The 18,898-nt window shown below is 57.6% G+C and overlaps 9 protein-coding genes across 10 annotated transcripts; 7 read left to right on the forward strand and 2 right to left on the reverse strand.

Annotated features, from left to right (window-relative positions):
* Positions 1-979: 979 nt before the first annotated feature.
* IUM83_16819 (di-trans,poly-cis-decaprenylcistransferase) lies at positions 980-2,044 on the forward strand (the record flags this gene model as incomplete). The annotated part of the gene is made up of 5 exons (XM_067941730.1): positions 980-1,042; positions 1,138-1,306; positions 1,377-1,593; positions 1,664-1,783; positions 1,858-2,044. The coding sequence occupies 5 exons, from the start codon at positions 980-982 to the stop codon at positions 2,042-2,044; spliced, it is 756 nt and encodes a 251-aa protein (XP_067781256.1).
* Positions 2,045-2,178: 134 nt separating this feature from the next.
* IUM83_16820 (tRNA (guanine-N(7)-)-methyltransferase) lies at positions 2,179-3,012 on the reverse strand (the record flags this gene model as incomplete). The annotated part of the gene is made up of 1 exon (XM_067941731.1): positions 2,179-3,012. One exon carries the CDS (start codon positions 3,010-3,012, stop codon positions 2,179-2,181), a length of 834 nt encoding a protein of 277 aa, XP_067781294.1.
* A 251-nt stretch (positions 3,013-3,263) lies between these two features.
* Positions 3,264-4,553, forward strand: IUM83_16821 (di-trans,poly-cis-decaprenylcistransferase; the record flags this gene model as incomplete). Its single annotated transcript, XM_067941732.1, has 5 exons — positions 3,264-3,475; positions 3,536-3,786; positions 3,872-4,088; positions 4,172-4,291; positions 4,367-4,553. 5 exons carry the CDS (start codon positions 3,264-3,266, stop codon positions 4,551-4,553), a joined length of 987 nt encoding a protein of 328 aa, XP_067781293.1.
* Positions 4,554-4,844: 291 nt separating this feature from the next.
* On the forward strand, positions 4,845-6,868 carry IUM83_16822 (Transcriptional adapter 2-alpha; the record flags this gene model as incomplete). Of its 2 annotated transcripts, none has more annotated exons than XM_067941734.1 (4): positions 4,845-6,305; positions 6,371-6,461; positions 6,546-6,623; positions 6,702-6,868. In XM_067941734.1, the coding sequence occupies 4 exons, from the start codon at positions 4,845-4,847 to the stop codon at positions 6,866-6,868; spliced, it is 1,797 nt and encodes a 598-aa protein (XP_067781291.1). The 2 variants fall into 2 exon arrangements, with proteins under 2 accessions (XP_067781291.1, XP_067781292.1); XM_067941733.1 differs by having other exon boundaries at positions 6,546-6,636; positions 6,702-6,753.
* A 242-nt stretch (positions 6,869-7,110) lies between these two features.
* Positions 7,111-9,045, forward strand: IUM83_16823 (tryptophan biosynthesis protein TRP1; the record flags this gene model as incomplete). The annotated part of the gene is made up of 4 exons (XM_067941735.1): positions 7,111-7,269; positions 7,350-7,440; positions 7,536-7,792; positions 7,867-9,045. The coding sequence occupies 4 exons, from the start codon at positions 7,111-7,113 to the stop codon at positions 9,043-9,045; spliced, it is 1,686 nt and encodes a 561-aa protein (XP_067781290.1).
* Positions 9,046-9,232: 187 nt separating this feature from the next.
* On the forward strand, positions 9,233-9,789 carry IUM83_16824 (N-5'phosphoribosyl anthranilate isomerase/indole-3-glycerol phosphate synthase; the record flags this gene model as incomplete). The annotated part of the gene is made up of 2 exons (XM_067941736.1): positions 9,233-9,286; positions 9,370-9,789. The coding sequence occupies 2 exons, from the start codon at positions 9,233-9,235 to the stop codon at positions 9,787-9,789; spliced, it is 474 nt and encodes a 157-aa protein (XP_067781289.1).
* A 127-nt stretch (positions 9,790-9,916) lies between these two features.
* Positions 9,917-12,073, forward strand: IUM83_16825 (ABC transporter G family member 31; the record flags this gene model as incomplete). Its single annotated transcript, XM_067941737.1, has 1 exon — positions 9,917-12,073. One exon carries the CDS (start codon positions 9,917-9,919, stop codon positions 12,071-12,073), a length of 2,157 nt encoding a protein of 718 aa, XP_067781288.1.
* Positions 12,074-12,671: 598 nt separating this feature from the next.
* Positions 12,672-14,327, forward strand: IUM83_16826 (Dicarboxylate/Amino Acid:Cation (Na or H) Symporter (DAACS) family; the record flags this gene model as incomplete). Its single annotated transcript, XM_067941738.1, has 1 exon — positions 12,672-14,327. The coding sequence occupies one exon, from the start codon at positions 12,672-12,674 to the stop codon at positions 14,325-14,327; it is 1,656 nt and encodes a 551-aa protein (XP_067781287.1).
* Positions 14,328-14,413: 86 nt separating this feature from the next.
* IUM83_16827 (kinetochore protein nuf2) lies at positions 14,414-15,911 on the reverse strand (the record flags this gene model as incomplete). Its single annotated transcript, XM_067941739.1, has 3 exons — positions 14,414-14,422; positions 14,500-14,544; positions 14,634-15,911. The coding sequence occupies 3 exons, from the start codon at positions 15,909-15,911 to the stop codon at positions 14,414-14,416; spliced, it is 1,332 nt and encodes a 443-aa protein (XP_067781286.1).
* Between the last annotated feature and the right edge of the window lie 2,987 nt (positions 15,912-18,898).

An 18,898-nucleotide genomic window follows, 5' to 3' on the forward strand; every position in this document is an offset into this window, starting at 1 on the left:
CATGTCCGAGGGACGTGCCGGAGGTTTACCGCCAGCGCCGTCTCGATTGGCGTGGGGATTGGGATCTACCCAATATCCCGATACTGGCAGAGACTGTCCAGGCGACGACGAGACATCAAGGAATTTCCATAAATCAGTGATTTTCACTGAGATTCGTAATTGTGGAAAAGCAAATTACTGATTCAGCGATTAGGGAGGTAGTAGCACTACCGTAATACTATAATAGTACTATCGTATTCCTGATCATCACGTGTATCATCAGTGACAAAATGCAGGGTTAGTGTATCCTCGTAATGTACCAGTTTGAGACTTTTAATATTCACGTTTGCAAACGTGCTTAGCTGTTTGCCATCCTATTGTAGCGTTTTGCGAATTCGTTACTCGGAATACTGCGTTTTAGCCGAATCCGCTAAGCACACGCCCGGTGAGGACGGTAGCGTAAAGTGGCGAGCTTTAGGCGCTCGCTAAGGGATGAGTAAGTCGAGTTTAGATGGCGTCACGAGGGGCGGGTATTGATAAGTCACATACGGACACGGAATTTGCTACAAGTCTTATTGATTCCACCACAACATCTACGTGGTCCAGGTTTCACTAGACGTTTTTGCCAAGTAAAGGTCGCTACATGACATCACTAGTATATATTGCAAAAACAAGAACCAACTTACTATTTTTGGCGTACTATACTATTGATATTGCATTGACTTGAAATTTGTATGTCAGTCCAATTCTGAGGTTAGTCTAAGACACATCAGCACAGTAGTACCAGACAATTATGACAATCGTTGTACAAATCTCAGTGAAAATCACTGATTCGAGGCATCGCGCGTTGAAGTGCGTGCCAGGTGCTGGCGGTCTTGTTCATGCTGCTCTCCCGACGACGACACGCCAACGGATGATGCAGCGGCGATCGGGTGCCGCGAGGGTTCCCTCGCCAATCTCGAGCTCATTCCCAGATTGACGTCGCACAGAGCACACGACGATGGGCGCCGAGGCTATCAGCAACAACTGCACCGCCGCCATGCCGCAGGTCGAGGAGCTCAAGGTTCGTCGTAGATTTGCGTCGTCGTCGTCGTTTGCTTGCCTGTCTGTTTGGTGGCTGAGCGCTCACCCCGCTGTCATTTTCATTTGTGTCGACAGGTCCCGCGCCACATCGCCGTCATTATCGATGGCAACCGCCGCTACGGCAAGAACAAGTATGGCTCGGGCACTCGCGGCCACTCGGACGGCACCAGGACGGTCATGAACTTCACGGAGTGGTGCATTGACGCCGGCATCGAGGCCCTCACCGTCTTCGCCTTCTCCACGGGTGGGTCGGTTCGTCCTCGCTGTTGATATTGGCGGCGCTGGTGCTGATGCTGACCTTGGCGTGTTCGCAGAGAACTGGAAGCGCGAGAAGGCCGAGATCGACGCGCTGATGAAGCTGGTCGACGGCTTTATCCACGACATCCTGGGCGAGGCTCTCACGCGCAACATTAGGGTGCGTGTGCTGGCCTCGGACAGCCGCAAGCTGCCAGCCTTCCTTGTCAAGTCCATCAAGGAAGTCGAGGCCAAGACCCAGCACTGCAACGCGTTCCACCTCAACCTTTGCGTCAGGTACCTGTCCTCAATAAGCCTTTTCATCCCCAACCGTGAGGCTAATCGAGATTTGGTGTCGCTTTTACAGCTACGGCGCCCGCGATGAGATCGTCGGAGCCTGCAAGAAAATCGCTGCCGAGGTCGCCGAGGGCGAGACGAGCATCGACGACATTAACGAGGACCTGCTGAGCCAGCGCATGCTCACTGCGTACGTTCTCATGCCCAATCTTTTCGTTCAATCGTTCAGGAGCTCGAATTCACCCCCGTGCTATGCTATCCCAGTGGTTTGCCGGATCCGGACATCATGCTCCGTACGTCGGGAGAGCTGCGCATCAGCAACTTCCTGCTCTATCAGATCGCCTACGCCGAGCTCATTTTCATGGACAAGTTTTGGCCGGAGGTGACCCGCGACGACCTGCAGGACATCATCGTCGAGTTCAACCGCCGCAAGCGCCGCTTTGGCAAGTAAGCATCGACCATCACACACAAGCTATGCATATCTAAACTCAGGTCGCTGCGCCCTAGACGCACATGCATCATAACATGAAAGAAACAAAAATGAAAAAAGTCTACACGAATTATCGAGAAAGTCTGAGTGGTGCCTTAAGCGTCAGATGATGTCGGCACCTCTTCCTCCGCCTCCTCCTTTGGCTTATCTACGATGAACTTGACCCTATAGATGTCGCCTCCTTCGTTGTAGACGAACTTCTCTCTGTCCGTGGGGATCCCGAGCGGGTTTTCATGCAGAGCGTCAAAGTCGTAGAGTCTTGACAGCTCGAAGACTTCCACCATGTACGCGAACAGTTCCTCTACATCCGTCTGCACGTAAATAGGCGTGCCGTTCGGCAGGTGCTTGGCCATCTCCTCCACGAACTCGTCCGTCACCAGTCGCCGCTTGATGTGGCGCTTCTTCATCCAAGGATCCGGATGGAAGATCGACACGCTCTTCACGGGCGCAGGCAGCGACTGCAGCAGTGAGGCCTGGTGGATGTTCATGTTGGCGTGCACGAAGGCCAAATTCTCTAGCCCGCGGCGCTCGGCCTCGCGCTCCGCCTCCTGCAGCACATTGCGGCGGATCTCGACGCCGACGAAGTTCCGTTCGGCGACTTGGGAGGCGGCCACATCCATCAGGTACTTGCCGCGTGCGCAGCCAATGTCCAGATGGATGGGAAGCGAGGCGTCCGCGAAGCACTCATTCCAATCGGGCAGTTCCACAGGCTGGCGGTAGACCATGGAGAGCGGATTCACGTGCTGTCGGAACCGTTTGGAGCCCGACGGAGAGTTGCCAGGAGGCGATGACCCCGTTGCCCCCACAGCCCCAAACTTCGGGGTCGTCGCGCTGAAGCATCGTAGAAGGCTGTCACGGCGGAGGATACAAGTGGAGGCCATCCCCTCCCCGCCCAGGCGCAGCCGTCGCGAGCGGTTGAGCAGCGCCATTGTCTTTCGTGCGTAGCAACGTTTGACTGGCCAATGCGCCACCGCCCTGAGTACCGTGACTCACTCAATTGACCCACGTGTATCCGTTTTGGGGTATACGGTAGTGGTCCGCCCTTAACTAGCCAATCAGAGTGCGCAATTGCTGTGGACACGTAAGCTCGAGTCAGTCGATAGAGCTGAGCTGCCGTGCTGCAGCGACACGGACTTATCTTATCGCCCCTTGCGCAGACCTCTGTGGGCGTGAAGCGACGATGGACGAGAACGCGAGCGGCGTAGCATGGCTGCGCGAGAGCGCGGGGCGGCAGACGCTGACGCAGCTGGACGCAGGCCGCGACCTGGGGCTGGCCGCGTCCTTCCACAACGGCTTCGAGATGTGGTGGCTTGCCGGCATGCCCATCACGCTCGTGTTCGTGCTGACGCTGCTGAGCTTCTCGCTGGCCTCGGGCGTCAGTGGCCTGGGCAAGTCCGTGCGCTGGCACCGCGTGCTGCCCGCGGCGGTCTGGCGCCTCGTGGGCGGGCTCAGCGCGGTGCTGCGCGAGGACTTCGAGGCGCTGGAGAAGAAGACGGCGAGGACCGCCGCGCTCCGAGACAGCGCGGACCTGAAGGTCCCGCGCCACATCGCAGTCATCATGGACGGCAACAGACGCTACGGCAAGCACAAGTACGGCGCGGGGGTGAAGGGCCACTCAGACGGCAGCAGGACGCTCGTCAACTTTACGGACTGGTGCATCGACGCCGGCATCACGGCGCTCACAGTGTTCGCGTTTTCAACGGGTGAGCTGGAGGTTGCTGGTGCCTGTGTGTGGAGATAGTGATGTTTGCAGCTGCTCATCGTGCTCGGGTGTTGTATGCTGCACAGAGAACTGGAACAGAGAGCAGTCGGAGGTGGACGCGCTGATGAACCTGTTCAACCAGTTCATGCATGAGATCGTGCCGGAGGCGCTGAAGCGAGAGGTGCGCGTGCGTGTGCTAGTCTCGGACGGACGGAAGCTGCCGGCGTACATCGTCGAGGCGATTGAAGAGATTGAGACCAAGACGCAGCACTGCACCAGGTTCAGCCTCAACCTCTGCGTCAGGTACGACATTGTCTGCATCAACTGTTCTTGTCGCTATTGTGTTGCGGTCAGCTAATGGTTGGACTCATGTTGTTCTGGGACAGCTATGGCGCGCGTGACGAGATCGTGGGCGCGTGCAAGAAGATCGCGAAGGAGGTTGCGAGTGGACAAACGTCCGTCGAAGAGATCAACGAGGAACTGCTCAGCCAACGCATGCTTACAGCGTACGTATTATAATGCACTTTGCGAGCACTTGTCTGAGTTTGTTCCTGACGAGAACGTGATCCCTTTTGCAACAGCGGCCTGCCCGACCCGGACGTCCTCATTCGCACGTCTGGCGAGTTGCGCATCAGCAACTTCCTGCTGTACCAGATCGCGTACTCGGAGCTGATCTTCATGGACAAAATGTGGCCCGAGGTCACGCAGGACGACCTGCAGGGCATCATCGTCGAGTTCAACCGCCGCAAGCGCCGCTTTGGCAAGTAGAAGACGCAGCCGCTGTGATGTAAGGCAGGCGTTAGCCTCCACCCATGTAGCGCACCGTATGCAGCGCTAGAAAAGAACGCAAATAGACCCCGCTGAGCGACCGGCAAGAGGGCAAACACATGTAAAGAGCTCATTCCTCGACTTGACCTGGTTGAAGTACAGTACCGCTTTTTAGGTACAACCTGCCGTACCTCATCTCAAGCTGTGTGGCAGTTCCTTCGTCCTCCGCGCGCGCCAAAGCGGCACTCATACTGAAGGCAAGTATCAAGTGACCTCGCAGCAGGCAGCAGCATGGCGGCCAAGGACTCGCGCCGCAGCCACACCAAGAAGAGCAAGCCCAAGGGCGCCAAGGAGGCCGCGCCCAAGGCGGAGGCCGCGCCCAGCGAGCCGCCGCCGCCGGCCAAGCCCGCCGCCCTGAAGACCAAGTTCTGCCTCAACTGCCAGAAGGACCTGGCGCGCAACATCCGCATCACGTGCGTCGAGTGCGCGTCGCAGCCGCCCTTCGAGCTGTGCGTCGAGTGCTTCGCCGTGGGCACCGAGATGGGCGCGCACAAGAAGAGCCACGCCTACACGGTGTCGGACTGCCTGGCCTTCCCCATCGTGCACGAGCCGCAGGCGGCGGACGGCGCGTCTTCTTCTTCTTCTTCTTCTTCGGCGGTGGCGGTCGGCACCAATGCCGCGGCCTTCCCCACCGCCAGCACGGACGCTGCCAGCGCCGTGTGGACGGCGGACGAGGAGCTGCTGCTGCTGGAGGGCATCGAGATGTTCGGCATGGGCAACTGGAAGGACATCGCCGAGCACGTGGCCACCAAGAGCGACAAGAAGTGCGAGAAGCACTACCTGACGGCCTACTTGGGCTGGAAGGACCTCATGCCCAGGTTCATCGGCGACTCCACCGAGGTGGCCGAGGACAAGGACAAGGAGGGCAAGGACAAGCAGCCCTCGACCGACGAGAAGGCGGCGGAGATGAACGCCGCCTCGGACCACGTGCTGCGGGGCCCGCCCGGAGAGCGCAACGGCCCCAGTCAGCTGGCCGGGTATATGCCGCTGCGCGGGGACTTCGACGTCGAGTACGACAACGAGGCGGAGATGATCCTGGCGGACATGGAGTTCTCCGAGGCGGACCACCCGACCGAGCGCGAGTTGAAGTTGAAGGTCATCCAGATCTACAACCAGAAGCTGGAGAAGCGCACCGAACGCAAGAAGTTTGTGGTGGAGCGGGGCTTGCTAGACTACAAGCTGCACCAGCACACAGAGCGCAAGCGGCCGAAGGAGGAACGCGAGCTGCTGGCGCAGGTGCGGCCCTTCGCGCGGTTCCAGTCCCCGGAAGAGCACGATAACTTTGTCGAGGGCCTGATTGCGGCGATGCGGCTCAAGAAGCAGATCCTGCTGCTGCAGGAGTACCGCAAGAACGGCGTGCGGACGCTTGCGGAGGCAGAGTTGTATGATGCGGACAAGAAAAAGCGCGAGCTGGACCAGGCCATTCAGAAGCAGCGTGACAGCGCCTCTTATTTATACGAATCGGGCCGGACGTCCTCGAGTGGACGCGATCGCGCCAACCGCTGGCAGAACAGGGACCAAGGCGCGAATGGCGATGCAGGTGGCGACAACTCGAGGACAAGAGGGGCCGCGGCGGGTGCAGCTGGGCTCAACGCTATTGCGGCAACCTTTTCTGTTGAAGGCACACCTGGCTGCCACTTGCTCACCCCGAAGGAGAAGGAGCTCTGCAGCAAGCTGAAACTGCTGCCGAAGGTAATTGCAGGTGGTGGTGACAAATGGTGGTATCCGCTCGCTTCCTAACTTGTTGTGCATTGTAGCACTACTTGGTGATCAAGGACGCACTGGTTCGCGAGTGCTTCCGCTTAGGCTACCTAACCAAGAAGATGGCCAAGGAGACTGTCCAGATAGGTGCGTCCCGCGCACTGCGCTCGTTGAAGGTGTTGTAGCCATTGCAATTGCTGACCCACTGTGTCGTTTCGGTGGCTCGTACAGACGTGAACAAAACCGGCCAGGTCTACGATTTCTTCGTCAAGTGCGGCTGGGTCAAGTCAGAGAACGCCACGCCCACGGGTACGTCCGCGTTGTTGCCAGGCTGCATTGCAACGCAGCTCGACTGACTGTCGCCTTATTCACCTCTTGCCATTGCAGTTTCGGCGTCGCTCAAGACGAAAAGCCCCAAGAAAGGCAAGAAGCCGGCTGAGGCGGCCTCTGTAATAGCAAAGAAGGAAGAGCAGTCTGTGACGAGCTCCAAGCCCGTGACGCCGGCCAAGCGCAAGGCGGCGGAGATGGAGGCAGGCAGCGGCACCAAATTGTGAGCAGAACCACGCTTTAATGTTAAACCGCATTGTGCACATCCAGTTGTCGTGCTGTCTGTTGTCTCGTATCGACGCTGAAGACGATTATTCGGTGTTTATTCTGCCTCACAGAGCAGCGCAGATGTTGTGTACCGCAATCGCGAGCATAAATCGCCCCAGCGTCACGTAATCACTACGTTTTAGTGCTAAAGTGAGCTGCCAGTCAGCCCCACACTTTAAAACCGCGCACCCCACTCAGAAGCATGGGGAACATCCTGGAGGAGATCGCGGCGCAGCGCCGCCTGGACGTGGAGGCCGCCAAGCGCGTGGTCTCGGCCGAGCAGCTGGCCAAGAAGATCGAGAGCGCGGAGGCCGTCCACGGTTCGGCGCTGCGTGTGCTCGAGCGCCTCAACGCGCCCGCGGTGCGTGGCCCAAGCTTTGGGCCGCTAGGGGACTAAGGGAAGGGAGGGCAGGGGAGCTCACGTGTTGTCGATTGCTGCAGAGGGAGGGCTGGTCCGACGTGGCGCTGGCCGCCGAGTTCAAGCGCGCGAGCCCCAGCAAAGGAGACATCGCCATGGAGCTCAACCTGCAGGGTGCGCGGTCTGGAGGCGCCTCTCTTGCTGACAGGCAGGGGGCTAATGTATGGGCGTTTGCTGCGCTGGTGGCTGTGCGTTGTGTGCTGCTGCAGAGCAAGTGCGGGCCTACGCGGACGCGGGCGCCAGCATGATCTCCGTGCTAACGGAGCCCAAGTGGTTCAAGGGCTCGCTGGAGGACATGCAGGCGGCCAGGGACGTCGTACAGAACATGAGCGCGCGCCCCGCCATCCTGCGCAAGGACTTCATCATCGACACGTACCAACTGCTGGAGGCGCGCGCGCACGGCGCCGACTGCGTTCTGCTCATCGTGGCGCTGCTGTCCCAGGAGCAACTCACCGAGCTCATCGACGTACGTGGCGACGCTGGGAGCGTCAAGTTGCCAGAGCTATTGGCGCTGATGTTGTGTTGTGTTGCGCTGTGCAGGCCACCCACAACCTCGGCATGTGCGCCCTGGTGGAGGTGAACTGCGTCAGGGAGCTGGACATCGCGCTGGCGGCCCGTGCCAGACTGATTGGAGTCAACAACCGCGACCTCCGCACCTTCAAGGTGGACCTCAACACGACGGCCCGCATCGCGGACGCCATTCGCGAGCGCGGACTTTCGCTCGGACGGGACGGCATCACGCTGTTCGCGCTGAGCGGTATTCGCTCGCACGCGGACGTCGTCAAGTACGAGAAGTGCGGCGCCCGTGGCATCTTGGTCGGCGAGTTCTTGATGAAGAGCGGAAACGTTGCGACGACTGTGAAGGAGCTGCTGCAGGCTGTGACTCGCCACAGTGAGCTTGGCGACCTCCCTCTGCTCCCGCCCCTCGCGAAGGTGTGTGGTGTCACAAAGGTGGAGTACGCACTGGCGGCCTTGCGCAATGGCGGCAACATGATCGGAATCATCATGGCCGAGCACTCGCCTCGCTACGTCCAGGTGGAGGAGGCCAAGGCGATTGCCAAGGCTGTGCGTGAATACGGCGAGCGCACAGGCCCGATTCTTCCCGACATCCTGGAGGCTAACCTCGACGGCCAGAACGACTGGTTCCACAGAAACGTGCTTGCTCTCCGTGAGGCGTGCTCGCGCGCGCCGCTCGTGGTTGGTGTGTTTGCCAACAAGACGGCCGCAGAGATGAACGCGGCCGCGGAAGAGATCGGACTGGACCTGGTGCAACTGCACGGCGATGAGGGCTTCGAGATCTGCAAGGACATCAAGTACCCCACTATTCGCGCCCTGCACCTCCCCGACACTACGCTGAGCGACGGCGTGGACGCCGAGGCTATTCTGCAGCAGGTGCAGGAGGGTCTCGCCAACTACATCCTGCTCGACACGACGATGAAGGGCCAGCAGGGCGGCACGGGCGTCACGTTCGACTGGAAAATCGCGGCCATCTTCACGCACGCGCGAATCCCGTGCCTGATGGCTGGCGGTCTTACCCCCGAGAACGTGGTGAAGGCTCTCTCAGTCGGGCACCCTGTGGGCGTGGACGTTAGCAGCGGCGTGGAGGTGAAGGGCTCCCCTGGCGTGAAGGACCTGGACAAGGTGGCCGCGTTCCTGAAGGCCGTGAAGGACTACCTGTCGGTGGTGACGCTCAAGATCGACGAGGAGAAGGAGACGTAGAGAGTGTGAGGTGCAGAGATACCCGGACAAAAGGACATGTCTTCAGCTTCAGTTGCTTGATAGACTTGGTGTTGTTGAAGTTTGAACAGCAGAGTGTTGGTCCTAAAGTTGAAGATTGACGTGTCTGAGTCATTCCGCAATTTGCGCGCTAGAGCTCAAGCCCCTCCACTATCGGCCAGGCTTCGCGATGATGCTCGTAGCTGGACAATGGGAAGAGGGAGGCCAGACGCCAGAGCATGCGGTGCGTCGGTCTTGGTCAGCCTGGAGATACCTACCTACATGTCTGAGCAAAACTGCATGAGCTTGACCCCATTTACTCTGCAGCTACAAATGTCATCGACACCTCCGAGCCCAAGTCGCTCAGCCAAGCGCAGAGAGGGGCCGGCGAGGACTTTGGTCTTGCAGTACTGGGGCCGCACGGACGAGTGTCTCGAGCGCAAATGGGCCCACATGGACATGGTGGACGAGCTCTTCGAGTCCCGAGAAGAGCTCATTCTAGCCACCACGCTGAGCGACACCGAGGTCGCGCTGGAGCCTAACATGTTTCCGTACAACACGCCCGGCGGGATCGAGCACTGGACGCTGTGGAGTCGGCACGAAATGGACAGCGCGGAGATCGAGAAGTTCGTTGGCGGCTGGCTGCGGGAGAATGCCCCGCACGTGGAAAGCTGGAACTACGACGAGAACGCGTCGCGCTCGATCGACATCTTCCACGTCCACGTGTATCTGCAGGGTCCAGCTTAAGTTATGCAACAGGGCTTAGGCTTCGTTGACGATCATCTATTGCTTCTCGTTCTAAGCTTACACGATTCTCTCCATGAAGGCAAGTTGAAGTCACTAAGTGTCACTAATCCCCTTCGCGATCCGAGCCATGGCCGGGCGCTCGCTGCTCGACGACACCGCAGCGCTGCGCGGGCTGCTGAGCCTGCTGCCTGGTCGCGACAGCGCGGCGGGGCGCGAGGCCGCGTCGCTGTCTCTGGTGGTGAATCTCCGGCTCGCAGCGCCTCGGTCCGTGGCTCAAGCGCTCGCGTCGGTGGCCGCGATGGAGAGCTACTCGCGGTCGCTGCAGCGCTACCCGCTGGTAAAGCAGGCCTTTTGGGAGCAAGTTCTGGGCTCGGACCTCATGGTAGGGGCCACCAAGCCGAACAAACAGCAGCTGCAGCCTCGACACGAGCAGTTCCCGCGGCTGGTGCTGGACTTCTCGCGCTGCAAGCTCACGGCGGAGCTGCTGGAGACATTGGCGCAGTTCTTCGCGGGATCGGGCGAGACACAGCAGTGGCAGCCGACGTTGCAGTCGCAATTTTCGGGTGTAAAGGTGGAGGACGGGGAGGTGGCCACTGCTCGGGTGGTTCCGGTGGCGCTGCGGTTCATCAGGAGTCGGCTGACCGCTGATTTGATCCGGAAGCTCGAGGTGGTGGTGACGGCGGAGAGAAAAGAGGTCGCGGACGGCGAGAAGGGTGCAACGCCAGTGAGATACTGCGTCACGTCGCTGGACTTGAGCGAGAACGCTATGAAGGCTGAAGAGCTGACGGCTCTGGCGGAATTGTTGGATGGCTGTAGTCGAAGGAGAATGGGGCGTTGGGACCTGCCGCTGGAAGAGCTGGTGCTAGAGAACGCCGTAAATCGGACGCTCACGACGGAGAACTGGGCTGCATTTCGGGCGCTCGTGATTGCGGCGTTTGGCGTCGCTGGGGGCAACAGGAACTCGTTGAAGCGGCTGTCACTTGCGAACAACTCGCTGAGCTACCATCACGTGGCTTGCATCTGCTCGGCGTTGCGATGCGAAGACACGCCAATTGAAGAGCTGTCCCTGGCTCGCACCTTTTCGCTGGTAGACCCTGGCGAGCGGAGTATGTGTTGGCAGTGGTTGGCGATTGGACTTCGCCCCGCGGTTCCTCGCGATGGACGATCAGGATTGCGAAGACTCGACTTGTCAGGCAACCCCTTGTTCCCACTAGAAAGCGAGGCATGGCTGGACTGCCTTCGTGATTCACAGATGGCTGTGCTGCGATGGCTTGAAGATGCTGTGCCTCAAGGGCGTTCCAGTCGAAATGCAGCCGCAATTCGATGCCTCTTGTCCAGTAGCACTGAGCTATACTCCTCGCCGAGTGAAGCTTCTCCACGGCTACACATCATCGAGAAAGAGGTCCAAGACGCGAACGTTCGAGCTGAGTCGAAGGAGTGGGAAGTTCTGGCGTCTCTAGGTTCGTGGCTCTGCGTTGTGGTTCCGAGCTTCGGAATTGCTTGGACTCAAGCAAAGCATGCAATGTCTTGGGAGCACACCGAGGACGGCGTTGCCTCTGGTTCTGCAGTGTTATCCGAGCTGATCATGAATGATATGGCGGCCTCCCTGACTACGACAGAGGCGTTGGAGAGCTTCGTGGGCGGTTTTCGAGGACAATTGCGGTCACTAGAGCTGCGACGCAACGCGTTGTCTGCAATGGATCTGGATGCGATTCTTGCTGGATGTCGGCAACTCCACACTCTAGATGTAGAAGGCTGCAGGATTCTGCAACTGCAGCTACTTGTGGATGCTCTAAGCGGAGACCTAGGCCAGCACTTGCGCATTCTGAACCTCAACGCCAATCTGGTTGGTGCAGACTCTATGAACGTGCTGGCAGCAGCTCTGCGCGGGATCGTTCATGACCAAGTTCCAGTACTCCAGGAGCTGCGTGTGGCGCACAATGAAATTGGCGCCAACGGTGTGCGCCATCTGCACGCTGCTCTGGAGATGAATAAGAGGCTGCTGCTGCTGGAGCTAGATCTCCCGAACGAAGGTGCAGACGCTCCTCGACGGCCGGATGACGACGAGTACATCCAGCTTTATCGCACTCGCTGCATGCGACTGGATGTGTCCTTCCAGAACGAGCTGCTGGGTGTGGCTCCGGTGCCTGTAGATCGCAAGTTGACGTTCTTGCTCGTGTTAAACGCATGTGACGTGGTGCTGGATCCGGGAATCTGCAGCGCCATCTTCGACTTTGCAGCGGACGAAAAGCGGCGCCGGATACTCTGGAACTCCGCGAGATGACCACCATGCATGGGTCCATCTCAAGAGATGCAGAGCCTCATATGCTCAACGACGCGTGAACCCTGGATCGCCCATTTCGATCTCATACCAAGCAAATGCAAAGCGAGGGAAAAGATGGTGAGCCAAATACATGCCGATGCCCCCAAGGCATCCGCGGTCTCAGTTTGTCCTTGGTATGACGTCAGTGGATCCTGGAGCTGCTTGTACTTCTGGTGTACTTGGAGTCGCCTGCATATCCGCCGGCTGCGGACACTTCTACACGAGCTCTTCTTCACCCCGACAAGCGAGGAGCTCACACGAAGTTCATGGAACTGCGAGCTGTGAGGAGCGGACAGAGGGCGGGCATGAACGCACCCTTGGATTTGCACGAAGTAATTTCTTCGTTGATATGCTGCCGGCTGGTTAGAGCGCTGAACCATTTCGATTTTCGGGCGGGGCGAGTCTATCAGGGCGAGGCAGCAGGACACGATATACAGCAGGGAGGAGCTGCCAGTACAGGACTGCCGGCCCTCAGCCGCGAGAGCCGCCACGCAGAGCCATCATGAAGGGTGGGTACGACTCGAGGAGCGGCAGATCAAGAAGTGGGAGGTCCAAGAGCATGTATGACTCGAGGAGTGTCGGGTCCAAAAGCCTCTATGACTCGGAAAGCGGCTTCTCATTGACGCCGCACAGCGCGATACTGCAGTTTGATTTCAACTCGAGAGATCGAGTGCCACCCCCGACGCAGCGCACGATTCCGTTCTCGTACCGAGGGCTGGGAGTGAAGGACATGATCACATCGCCGTACGATCAGAGTGCGAGAGTGAGCATTTGGCAGGTGGCTCTCGGCGCAGGGATCGGGCTCACCACAGGTGCCATGCTCATTCACTACGAGGTTAACGGCGCGTGGGCCGACTGGATCGCGATGCCTGGCATCCTCTTTATCGAAGCTCTCAAGTGTTTGGTGATTCCGATGGTGTTCTGCAGCGTGGTCGTGTGCATCGGTGAGTTGGTGGAAGCTGGCAAGGCTGCGTCCATTGGAAGACGTATCATCACCTCCTTCGCTATGGCCTCCATCGCATCTTCGACTATCGGCACGCTGTTTGCCTTTGCAATGTCACACTTGTATCCGTCAAGCGCGGTGGTGCCGATAAAGCCGACCGTCGTGTCCCTGACATTCCAGTGTGCTGATGGCACATACCTATCGTACTTGACAAACGGAACAATCGCTTGCAGCTCGGCCAACAGCACGTCGACAAGCAACATGTTTGTACTAAGTGACGTAAGTGGCTACCTAAAGACCTCGGACACGAAGTTCAAGAACTTGAACGTATCGGAGCAAATTTTTAGCATTTTGAAGGATCTGGTGCCGGAGAACATCTTCGAGTCGTTTGCAGGCTCGTCGACGCTGAGCGTTATTGCGTTCGCTATCTGGGTGGGAGTGGCACTAGTCAAGAGCGTGGACAGGGAAGCAGGAGTGGATAACTATCCCTTACTCATGGTGACGCATGCAAACGCAGTTATCCTCATGCTCGTGAACATTGTGGTGAAGTACATCCCAATCGCCGTAATTTCGTTGATCGCGGGCTCACTTGCTAGTTACAGTTCATCGACGGAGCTGGTGGAGGGCGTCGCCTTCTTACTCGGCACTTTGATCGTGGCTCTACTTACGCTCACTGTGGGGGTCTTCGGGCTAGCGCTGTTCGTGACGACAAGACGGAATATTTTCTCGCATCTGTGGCAAATGGTTCCGGCACAGATCTTCATTTTTGGATGCTCATCCTCAATCGCAACGCTGCCGATAACCATGCGCTGTGTGGACGCTACGAAAGAAGTATCGTACCAATTATCCCGGTTCATGCTGCCTCTGGGAGCCACGAGCAACCTGAATGGCACAGCAGTGTACATGCCGTTAGCGTGCGTGTTCCTTGCGAAAGTTGGCGGGTACGACGCTTTGTTGACACCATTGCGTTTTGTGCTGCTGGGCATTGTTAGTGCCATCGCCTCCTTCGGTGTTGCTGGCGTACCCCACGCTGGTCTGGTGATGGTTCTAACGGTGTGGAGAACTGTTTTCGGTGTGGACGTGCCAGTCGTGTTCTCCATTCTTGTGAGCACAGACTGGGTCCTAGATCGCCTGCGATCAATCGTCAACATCACGAACGACACTATCATCGTGCGAATTATTGCTGCGCGGTGCGACGAGACCATTCTTCACCAGCTAAGTACCCAGCACACAGAGGGTACCGAGCTCTTAAGTCATATGCCAAGGAGTTAATATATTAAAGTGAATCAGTCGAATGCTTCCCCAAAGCTGCTGACGCATGAAAAGAAGCACAAGTCGTGCCAAGTTCGGCATCATCATCAAAAACGCTTATGATGACAGCATACACAGATATTATGATTCATTTGGAAGCAAACTATGAGCTTGGTCGAATTGCGTCGAGCACCTGCCGGTTGTAGTACTCTGCGGCTTGCTGAAGACGTGAATACATCTATGACAACCAAGCCAACAACAAAACCGAACGCAGGCAAGATCAGTAGTGACCACAACACATTCGACACAAATACACGCCAACCTTACCTGCTCAAGGTCCTTCAGCTCCTTCTGGAATTGGGCTTCGTCCTCCTTCATCTTGAGCTCAACCTTGCGGCTTGCGTCCGTATTCTGCGTGATGCGCTGACGGGCTTCATAATGAACAGACTCCAACTTGCTCAGCTCCTCACGGGCGCTTCGTAGCGCATTACTGGCCCCCTCCTCTTTCATTCGAGACTCCGCAATGTATCTCTCCAGCTCGCGCTTCTTGAGTTCCACCACCTTCTCCAACCGCTGTCGGCGCGTGATGGTCTCCGCGGTTCGGTACTGCAGCTCGTTGATCCGCTTTATCGTGTTCTTCACCTGGTGCTTGGCCTCCTTGCAGGCCTTCATCTCCTGCTCGATCTCGTTCAGCAGCGCGAGCGTCCTGGCCAGCTCTTTCTCCGCTCGCTCGTACACGCCGATGAAGGCGAGGACGCTGTCCTGCTTCTCCTCCAGCTCGCGCAGGTCTTCCTTGGCCCTGTCCAAGTTCTCGGCGATGACCTTGAGCTCGCCCTTGACGCGGTCGGGCGACGTGACGATCTGGCCCTTGAGCCGCTCGATCTCCTGCTCGGCCTCGAGCTTGTTGAACCTGGCGGAGGCGACGTCGTCCTCCATCTTGGTGCGCGCCGCCTTCATCTCGTCCGTCTCGTAGTGCAGCACGGACTGCTGCCGGTTGAGCACGTTGATCTCGCCCTCGAGCTGCGCGACCTCGTCCTGCAGCTGCCGGCGCGCGGGCTCCTCGGTGCGCTGCTCGTCCAGCAGCTGGTCCAGCTCGCGCTGCAGCGCCGCGTTCTCGTCCTGCAGCGCCTTCTTGTGCTGCAGCAGCTCGTCCGTCTGGCGCGTGACCTCCGCGAAGGCGGCCAGGCGCTCCTCGCGGAACTTGGCGAAGTTGATGAGCGCGCTGAGCTGGCGCCGCACGCGCTTGGGCGTCGGGCGCAGCACGTCGCGCAGCCCGAAGTCGTCCACGCCGCAGGCGGCCAGCAGGCGCTGCGCCGTGCGGTAGAAGGTGAGCTCGGGCACGGACTCGGCGTGCAGCTCCGGGAAGCTCAGCGTGGGCAGCCCCGGGAAGGCGATCTGCGCCATGTCCTCGCGCGTCACGCCCATGGTGGACTCAATGAAGGCCTCCAGCACCTTGCGCACGGCGCCCGCGTCGCACGCGCGGATCTCGTCCTCGGACACGGGCACGCGCATCTCACGCAGGCACGCGAAGATCTCGCGCGGCTTGAGCAGCGGGAACGAGTACACACCCGCGGCCGCGGCTGCGGCGCTGCCGGTGGCGCTCATTTTTGAATTTGAACGCCCCGCGATTTTTTTATAACGTTAAGTGCAATTTGAACGCCTCCGACGATTTTGCCGTCCGATTCTTATCTCGGAGTCCGAATTATATAAAATGGAATGTTCTTCCGATTGGCAACAAAAGGCTTAAAGAGGAGGCACTCGAGATGGCCATACCTCTCCGTCACTTAGGATCGTCTATCCCTATAAGACATTGGCCCTCTGTATATCTTCATCTAATGACAATGTTGCTGAGTCAATCATCTGTACAGCCATCTACAGGAGGTACCCCAACCGGAGAGGGTCTAAGGAATGTTTAGATGCCGGTCCCTATGCCGGCGAAAAGCGGCAACTATTATTGACCACTCGGGGTCGCCAGTCAAATCCGGTTAGATATAGCTAGATTCCCAAATCCCGCCTTGCTAAGTCGGACCATCCCTAATCCCTAAAAATCGGGCCAGATATATCGGATATGGGACCCTCCGTTTTGCCAAAGTGGGTGAGAGTCACAAGTCTAGGCAACTGAATAAAAAAGTCTAATTGGATTGATGACCTCGTACTTACGCCATTCTAAGAGTAGACACCACATCGCGAGTGCGGCGCTGTCTGAATGAAGAGAAAAGTGAGCAAGGGCGACGGCTGTTTACCGTACGTGTTCAATTGGATCACGCAATCATAATGGTCCAGTCCACAGGTAGGGAACGTGCTGGATGCGTAACATCATCGCCAAGGTGGCGATCCCGTAAAATCCTTTATAAGCCATTTGGACTTTATAACGTCCGATCTCATCGGCTGCACAAACCGCGAGAAGCACGCCAACGACCGACCTGATGGTCGGGAACAATCGACAGCATATGTGGGACCTGGTGGAGGTGTGGAAACGGCGCAAAGAAGGCAGCACAACGAGATGGAGAACGGTCGAGATTGTGGCAGCAAAAGAGCTTCCCGTCCGGGAATTGAACCCGGGTCACCCGCGTGACAGGCGGGTATACTAACCACTATACTAACGAGAATCCGTACATACACCAACAACCAAACACACTCGCAACCAAAAATACCGCTTCCCACACAAATACGCATCACACACACGCTCACACACATCTGCCCGACCCGCTACCGGCTGCGCCACACACTCACCTATCAAACGGACCCATGTCAATCGCGTGGAAACTCCTAGCGCTCGCCGCACTCGACCGTGCTTCCTCGCCTGCGCACAGCCCTTACGACGCGTACGAGGTTCGCCAGTCCACATACAGGACCCGCACGAACCCTGCTGCCACCCAGCAAGCGCCACGCCACGTCCGATCAACCCTACACGAGTGTAACGGGGTTACACACACAAGTGACAACAGTCACTTGTGCATGACAACGATCACAAGTGGCAACTGTCACTTGTGCATGACATTTGTCACTTACGGTTTAACAGATAAATATCTGTTAAAGGTTTTAGATACTTCCTCACATTGGTGTAAGTCACACCAATGGATACATTGAAGTGGGCCACCACAATGAGTGGTCCACACATACCCAAAGATCCTATTGGTAGAAAGCAGCATCTTTCTACCAATTAGAGACGTGCATATTGGCGGGGCTCTGACAGCCAGCCGCTGTCAACCCCTTTCATAGATGATAAACAGTTTTAGCAGATTTAGAAGGAAGATCAATTCACAAACAATACAGTTCTCATTTTACCTTAAACTACCTAATTGGTGTTTTATTTGATTTATATTATACTTGTGGACTCAAGTATAATTAATTCAAATTATTAATAAACTCCTACGCTTCCTCATACACGTAGCGCGACGTGTAAGCTAAAGCAGTGAGCCAAAGTAGGCCCACTACACCTGGTAGCACTTTGTAGTCCGTCCAACGACCGACTACGCTGACGTTCGTACAGGGTGTACGAACGCGGAGCCGAGAACCACATGAGCACGCAGGTGCCCATGGAGAGCTCCAACACGCCTGCAACGCATGTTGCACGCGCTGACTGCCCCCACCTGTCTGACCCAGAGTGGGAGGCCCTCCAACGACTGTCAACAGTCATTGGAGAAGCGGCGATAGCTACGATGCTGCGTACGCTATCGCCGACGGAGCAACATGGTGTTGCTCTGGGCTTCATCATGAAGGAGCAGCGTGATGCTGCTTCCTCAGTGACGGCGTCGTCAGGGACGACACCGCGTGCTCAACCATTGTACTTGAGCGTAAGCATTTACGTGGGAAGAGAGGGCGAGCCTCTCCTCCGATGGCTTGTCGAGCTCGACACAGCCATAGCGGCTCGACGCATCGTCGACCCGCTGTCAAAGGTTGCGTTCGCCATGTCATGTCTTGGCGGACGAGCGAGGAGTTGGGCGTACGGTCGCCGACTCTCAGATCCTACGTGCTTTAGCACGTACGAGATATTCAAAGAGGAGCTCAAACAAGCGTTTGAGCCCCCGCAAAATGAGTTCCGGTCGAGGGCGGAATTCCTCGACCTGCAGCAGGGTAAGCATGACGTCCATGCTTAAGCGCAGCGTGCACGGTACTTGGTCTCGAACATCGTGACCAATCCGATAGACGAGGCGACTAAAGTCGTCACGTTCATGAAGGGACTGAGAGATGGGCCTGTGAAGACCTATCTCTTCCGAGAGTACCCGAGTACTCTCGAAGCTGCGATTACTCTCGCAATGCAAGAAGAGTTTAGCCTGCGGCAGGCTAAACTGCATGCGAACGTGCCGAGGTCGCAACCGCGCCCGGTAGTGAGCACGGGAGGTCCGGAACCAATGGACCTCTCGAATGCAACGGCTGCTGGTCACCAGCAGCACGGAAGTAATCTGCGATGCTTCCGTTGCGGAAGGATCGGTCACTTTGCCAGAGAGTGCACGGCTCCCGTGCACTACAATGGTGGCCGTCGTGGCGATGCCGGGCATCGCCGCGAACAAACAAAAAACGTGAACATCCAGTAGGCGCGGGGCGTCCTACTGGTAATGCAGTCACGCGTGCCGACATCGGGCACGCGA

The sequence above is a fragment of the Phytophthora cinnamomi genome (genome assembly GCF_018691715.1).
Source record: "Phytophthora cinnamomi strain GKB4 chromosome Unknown Contig119, whole genome shotgun sequence".
Taxonomy (NCBI): Eukaryota; Oomycota; class Peronosporomycetes; order Peronosporales; family Peronosporaceae; genus Phytophthora; species Phytophthora cinnamomi.